We start from the raw sequence: 7,236 nt of genomic DNA, 5'->3' as shown, positions 1-7,236 counted from the left end.
TTGATCACTAATTGATAGTGATTGACTTTTAAGAAGGAATATGTAATAGTTACTGTGAGATAAATTAGGATCTTATTGGGGGGAACAAATATTATCCCAAAGAGATCAAGGATATCCTATGAGGGTAACACACTAATGACAAGGTCATTGGATGAGTACTGAGCAGTTGCTATTGTAATGGTATGTCGTTGGGGAGAACTCAGTCACGATATTATACTGGAATGATTTCGGGACTAAATGAGTTTATAATTAATAGGCGCAAAGTCAGAACTTAATTATAAATCATTTGAGCCCTAACTTCATATGTCTAATTAGTCTAATGAATTGCATGTTTGAATAAAAATGAATGAAATGAATAGGAAAAGAGAAATGGGAAACATTCAGGAATGATTATGGTTTTCTTTGAAATGGAGAAATGAAATCACTTGGAAATTAATGTAGGTTTCCAAAAACGAAAATGAAAATGAAAATTGAACTTGGAATTCTATATAGGACTTAAAAAATTATGGAAGAATGAGTTCATGTTTTTGGACTATTTAGAAGCCTGAAAATGAAAATAAGTGAATGTCAATCGTATCCTAAGCATTTACTACGTTCAACCAGGCATTATATGTAGATTCATTACATTTATACATATTCATCATTTAGAGGCACTTCATTAATTTCCGTAATCATACTAGGAAACTGTTACATTCATTCCCATAGTGTGAAATCACAAGAATTCCATCACCAATCATTCTTTTTCATATGTACTTATTTGCACCATTTAATAGTATATAGGTAACTAATGAAATTTCACATACATACAATTATATAGTAAACAATAATATAATTATAAAGAAACATCCATCTACATATATAACACTATGAACTTGCCTACAATATACTTTAGGTTAAAGTGCAGAGACTATTCCGTAATTTTCCCTTTCCTCAATTATTGTCTTTTTGACTCGGTTCTTGATCTATATAGTAATTAAATTCAATCTATTAAATTCACATATATTTCACACTCAATTCAATGCATAAGACCCTTAAGTTTTCATTATTCACACATTTTCCCTAAACTTTTACATTTCTTACAATGTAGTCCCTAAACCCCAAAATTCCAAATTTAACAAAATTTTACAACTTCTCATGCTAACTGAATTTTCACCCATCCATTTATAGCCTACCATTATTCTAAATTCTCAAAAATTCCTTATCAATTTTAATATTCAATCAATTTATTTCTTTAATAAAAACTAACAAAATTACTTTACACATTAATCATAATCAAAAACCAATATCTGAAATCCATCCTTAACATCATGAACAACAATAATTCGTCAAAGGTGATGTCCAAAATTCTTAATAGTTTCAAAAACGAAGGTACGGGTTAGCTGGACCTAGTTGCAACGATTTCAAAAACATAGAAATTACTAAAAACGGGTAACAAATTCTTACCATGCAAGGGTTACAAGCTAGCCGAAACTCCAAACCCTTCAATGGTGTTTTAGCATTCAACTTTCAGTGGAAAAATCCACTAAGGAAGAATATGAATGTTTTATTTTATTTGTTTCTTAAGGAAGAAGATTTTTACATATATTACAATTTTATCATTTTCTTAAATTAACTAGGTAAAACTTAAAATTTCTTTACCAAAATTTAATACGACTCTAATATAACTCCATAAACATTAATTAAATAATAAAACACGACCCCATATATCAAAATTGCGGTCCTGAAACCACTATTTTCGACACCACTGAAAAACAGGATATTACACGAATTGTCGCATCACTCAATCCGATTCATTCATCTCCACCGCCTTGTAAACTATCAATGGCAACTTCACATCCCACATATTCCGAATGACCGAAAATTTGGGCGAGATTATTCTACGATATCCAGATCAGCGTATGGCATCCATTCAAACTTTAATGCAGAATTATAAATTTTGTCATCTACAAAATTTTAAATTCCAAATCATTGTGTAATTATTATAGGTTTAAAAAATTCAATAACTAACTTCGGCTTCTGAGCGTTGATCTAAGAACAGTCGAATATCTTCGAGCTACTTCGGTAGTCCTATATAACTCGGCCCATGGTTCCACTTACTCAAATAATATATCAATTCAAACATATAATAAATAAACAACATTTACTATGGTAACTATATATTATTATCAAATGAATTTTACCTTGTCACTAAAGGGAATAAGGGTCATCTACTCGATGACAGAAAAATGGTAGCCACCACTACGCCCATGACTATAGCAGGAGCAAGCAACCACCGATTGGTATCTTATCTGGTTCAGTTGCTTGACACAACTCCTTGTACAACGTGGCCAACATGGTTGATCCCCAACTTAGTTGACTACATTCTTTGAAGTCGATGAGGTGTAGTAGCCACCTTATGTGTCCCAAATTTCAAGATTTATCGGGCATTAGAATGCCCCCAATTGCGTATTGTTCTTTGACGGCGTTAGTCACTTTTGGAGGAAGGTCTTTGAAATAATATTGCAACCATCTTATCTCTATCCGGCCACCTTGAAACTTGTTTGACCCCTTCCTTAAAAATGCCTCACAAAGGTCCTCTTTACCAAGAATGACCACTAACCCCGTAACGACTGTCCCATCCACAGGTAAGCTGAGTTGTAAAGCTACATCCTTGAATGTGATTGTACACTCACCGCATGAGATGAAATTTTTGTGCCTCGGGTCTCCATCTTTCCAACAACGTACTGATAATTGTTGGATCCAATTTATAGCCCCCAAGCATACGAGGCGCATGTAAGAATCTCACATCTTGCAAATAGCCACGAATTTCACTTGGTGGGCTCTTTGATAAATTGTGTATGAACTTCAAAACACGATCATCCGCCTATTTATACCAACAAAATAAAATAATTTTAAATTTTTAAAAAATTTAAAAACTTTAAAATTAACTTAATTGAAAATAACAAAATTTAAAATTTTTCCTTACCATTACCAATTGAGCGATGGATAAGAGAGCTTGTCATTCATGAAAATTTAATTGAAATGAATAATCTACGAAATAATAAAATAAAACTATAATATTTTTATACAAATGTATTGGAAAATTTCGAACAAATCTTGAAAAATTTGAGAGAACTGAGAGTTTAGAGAGAATAGAGAAAGTTGGATTTGAGTGAAAGAAATGAAAGATGGTCTGGTATTTATAGGAAATTAAAGTTACCATTGGGTTGTTTAAAATTTTTACCATTTGCGCGTTTCGATTTATATTGTTGGGGAAATGACCATTAGCTAGACACGCTTTCACACTCTTTCTCCAAAATCGACCTATTTCCCTAAATCTTGAAAAAATCAACCTAGTTGACCGATTAAAAAAATTGACTTGCCTATTTAGCCTAAATGTATGTTATATATTTTAAAATTTTATGAGAATTTTTTACCATGTTGATAATTTGTAGATGGTTAATTTTTTTATAATCATAATTAAATTAATAAAATAAACAAACCCAATTAATTGAGGACCATTTTAAAATTTTTATAATCAAATGATTTAAAAAATCGACCATAATTAGATGACCACCGTACTTTACCTATTTTATTACTAATTTTTGTTTTTCTCTAAAATTAAATTGAATAACTATTTTTTTTTAAACCCACGCGTTTCATTAGAAGAGAATTCACACCATTCACCATTACCTAATATAAGATGAGATTATAAGATTACACCTTAAAACTGAAAAGCACCCTAGTATGTTATCACTGCCTCCTAGCATATCCTAAGATCATTAGCCCGTCATTACATTCATGAATTCTAATAATATAGATGTGATTCTGAAAGGTGATACAATTAAGTGCTAAAACAGCGATAAAAATTGATAGTAGAGCTAGATGAGATCATAAACATCGGCAAAAATAAAACAGAAACAAGTTTTAGAGTTGTATAATATAAAACGTTTAGATAGAACATTGAGTGAAGGAACGGAGCCCAGGAACAGACCTAAAGCTCCAGGACCACTTTGGTGGAAAAATGGGAACAAAAAATATCAAGAAGTTTATAGCTCGATAAGGCATAATAACATTAATGATGACACACTATGAACTCCAAAGATAAACCTCACCACCGCCTATCAAGAACCCAGTTCTGGGACCAATATCCAAGAGATGACGGTGAACCATTAAAACATGTAACTAAACGTCCAGTGATGGACCTACTAACATGAACCAAAGTTTTATTGTAGTAACCATGATAAACTGTTGTTGAATCAACAAAATCCCCTGAGGTTCACTTGCCCTTCTTGGCAGCAGACTTCGTCACCTTGGCTCCAGTTGGGTCCTTCTTCTCCACACTCTTGATCACACCAACAGCAACAGTCTGTCTCATGTCCCTAACGGCAAAACGTCCAAGTGGAGGGTACTCGGAGAAAGTTTCCACAACCATGGGCTTGGTCGGAACCATCTTAATCATACCAGCATCACCATTCTTCAAGAACTTAGGCTCCTTCTCAAGCTCCTTACCAGATCGCCTGTCAATCTTGGTCAAGAGCTCTGCAAACTTGACAGCAATATGGGAGGTGTGGCAATCGAGGACCGGTGCATAGCCATTTCCAATCTGTCCTGGGTGGTTCATGATGATAACTTGGGAGGTGAAGTTGGCTGCCTCCTTGGCAGGATCATCCTTGGAGTTGGAGGCAACAAATCCACGCTTGAGATCCTTGACAGCAACATTCTTCACATTGAACCCAACATTGTCACCAGGAAGAGCCTCTTGAAGAGCTTCATGATGCATCTCAACAGACTTAACTTCAGTGGTCAATCCAGAAGGTCCGAATGTAACAACCATTCCAGGCTTGAGGATTCCAGTTTCAACACGACCCACTGGGACAGTTCCAATACCACCAATCTTGTAGACATCCTGAAGTGGGAGACGGAGGGGCTTGTCAGAGGGTCTCTTGGGCTCATTGATCTGGTCAAGAGCCTCAAGGAGGGTTGGACCCTTGTACCAATCGAGGTTGGTGGACCTCTCAATCATGTTGTCACCCTCAAAACCAGAGATGGGGACGAATGGAATCTTCTCAGGGTTGTAACCAACCTTCTTCAGGTAAGAAGAAACTTCCTTAACAATTTCATCATACCTTGCCTTTGAGTACTTGGGGGTTGTGGCATCCATCTATAGAGAATTAACAGAATAATTGCAACAAAACCACTCAAATAATGACTAAGCTGAAAATCAAATTATAAAACATCATATTTGGGAAAAAGAAGCAAAATTCAACCTTGTTGCAGCAGCAAATCATTTGCTTGACACCAAGGGTGAAGGCAAGGAGAGCATGCTCACGGGTCTGCCCATCCTTGGAAATACCAGCTTCAAAACCTCCAGTTGTGGAGTCAATGATAAGGACAGCACAGTCAGCTTGAGAAGTACCCGTAATCATATTCTTAATAAAGTCGCGATGTCCAGGAGCATCAATGACAGTGCAGTAGTACTTGGTTGTCTCAAACTTCCACAAGGCAATATCAATGGTGATACCACGCTCACGCTCAGCCTTCAACTTGTCGAGCACCCAGGCATACTTGAATGACCTTTTGTTCATCTCAGCAGCTTCCTTCTCGAACCTCTCGATCACACGCTTGTCAATACCTCCAAGCTTGTATATCAAGTGACCCGTTGTGGTTGACTTTCCAGAGTCAACATGGCCAATGACAACAATGTTGATGTGAACCTTCTCCTTACCCATTATCCAGTATTAACTAGGAACTGTGAGAACATATAAAAAAGAAGGTTAAAACCAAATCCTGTACAAACAATCAGCAGGAAGAGCAACCAAAAAAGCAAAGAACATGTGAACCCAGTTCAGAGTTTTATCACCTACCCCTTAACATCATGAGTTTTAAATTGAAGAGAAGATAAGCATTAACATGAGTTCTAAAATCATAGTTCCATACTTGTTTGTTATTGCATCTTAAGTCAAATACCTCATGCTTTCAAAGTTAAAAACAAGTAGCAAATACAATAATCGAGCAAGCTTTTTGATTTTTCCTTTCTTTTTAATCGTCCCATCCATTAATAGTTTTAGAAATCAAACTACTATACATGCAATTATTTTACTTCTATATAAAATAAAATCCTAAAAAAATTATTTGAAATACAAACCCAGCAATTTTATTTTATATAATATACATAATTCATACTTATATAATATACATGATCCATACTAAAAATATATCTATAACAAAATAAAAATAAAAACAACGACCTTGAAACAATTCACATAAAAAAGATTAAATCTATTACCATCTAATCATAGCATATCAGAATCGAAATACAGCAAAAATGAAACAAAACAAAAACAATTTCATCGGAAAAAAATCAACCAACAGACCATAGAAATTATAACTAATAAGGAAATAAGACCTTAATCAGAAATTAAAGCAAATGAATCAAAATCAGAAAACACAGAACAATAAAGTAATCGATCATGACAGAAATGAAAATGAGTTTAAATAATTGAGGATCTGAATGCCAAACCTTTCAAAAAAGAGAGACTTGAAGCTAAAACAGTACGACCTAGCGGCTCGAAGAAGAGAGATAATCAGAGAGTATAGGTTTTCGAGCAAGCCTCTTGTTCTATTCTGTACTCAGGTTTGCCTACTTTATCTTTTCTAAAATACCCTTTAGGAGATTTGTTTTGACAAATATATTCTTCATGTACACGTGCTTGAAGTATCACGTGATTTAAACAGACCATCATTACTGGTAAGGTGTTTTTACGCGCTTAAGTTGAGAATAGCATTTAAATTTGGTTTCGGGTGCGAGTCGTATTAAAGATTAGATGATACAGATATGTCGTAATAGGGCATAGGCAAAGAGTTTTGTTTTACAAAACATCTCTCCAAAGCTTGGGGAGAAAGAGAAGAGAGGTCTCAAGAATAATTGGGAATGTTGTCATATTTTAAACCTGGTTTTATTTTGGTATTTATATTTTTTTTATCAATTTTACTACTTGAATTTGATAATTTGGTTTATGTTGGTCCTTAAATTGGGATTTTATCAAAATTCAATAACGTGGCAATTTGAGTTTGTGACACATCCATTATTAAAAAAATTAGCTCAATGACCAAAATAGACCTAATTGTTAAGTTTAAGTATCAAAGTGGACATTTGTAAAAAAAAAGTATCAAAGTGGACAAAAAAAGTACACATATCAAAGCAAACCTAATTGTCAAGTTTAGGGACAAAAAATATATATAAATATTTTATTC

The 7,236-nt window shown here is 34.2% G+C and overlaps 1 protein-coding gene across 1 annotated transcript; it reads right to left on the bottom strand.

Annotated features, from left to right (window-relative positions):
- Nucleotides 1–3,891: 3,891 nt before the first annotated feature.
- LOC107945710 (elongation factor 1-alpha-like) lies at nucleotides 3,892–6,613 on the bottom strand. The gene is made up of 3 exons (NM_001327492.2): nucleotides 6,503–6,613; nucleotides 5,250–5,731; nucleotides 3,892–5,143 (listed from the first exon to the last, which is right to left on the bottom strand). The coding sequence occupies exons 2-3, from the start codon at nucleotides 5,709–5,711 to the stop codon at nucleotides 4,259–4,261; spliced, it is 1,347 nt and encodes a 448-aa protein (NP_001314421.1). The 5' UTR covers nucleotides 5,712–5,731; nucleotides 6,503–6,613; the 3' UTR covers nucleotides 3,892–4,258.
- Nucleotides 6,614–7,236: the final 623 nt, after the last annotated feature.

This window comes from Gossypium hirsutum, chromosome D12, assembly GCF_007990345.1.
Source record: "Gossypium hirsutum isolate 1008001.06 chromosome D12, Gossypium_hirsutum_v2.1, whole genome shotgun sequence".
Classification (NCBI taxonomy): domain Eukaryota; kingdom Viridiplantae; phylum Streptophyta; class Magnoliopsida; order Malvales; family Malvaceae; genus Gossypium; species Gossypium hirsutum.
This window is presented reverse-complemented; position numbering and strand designations above follow the sequence as displayed.

What these genes read in the sequence shown, in the direction of transcription:
- LOC107945710 (NM_001327492.2), bottom strand. Translation starts at nt 5,711, where the DNA reads ATGGGTAAGGAGAAGGTTCACATCAACATTGTTGTCATTGGCCATGTT. An exon ending in TGATTTGCTGCTGCAACAAG is followed by an intron (nt 5,144 to 5,249) that starts GTTGAATTTTGC and finishes AATTCTCTATAG; the next exon opens with ATGGATGCCACAACCCCCAA.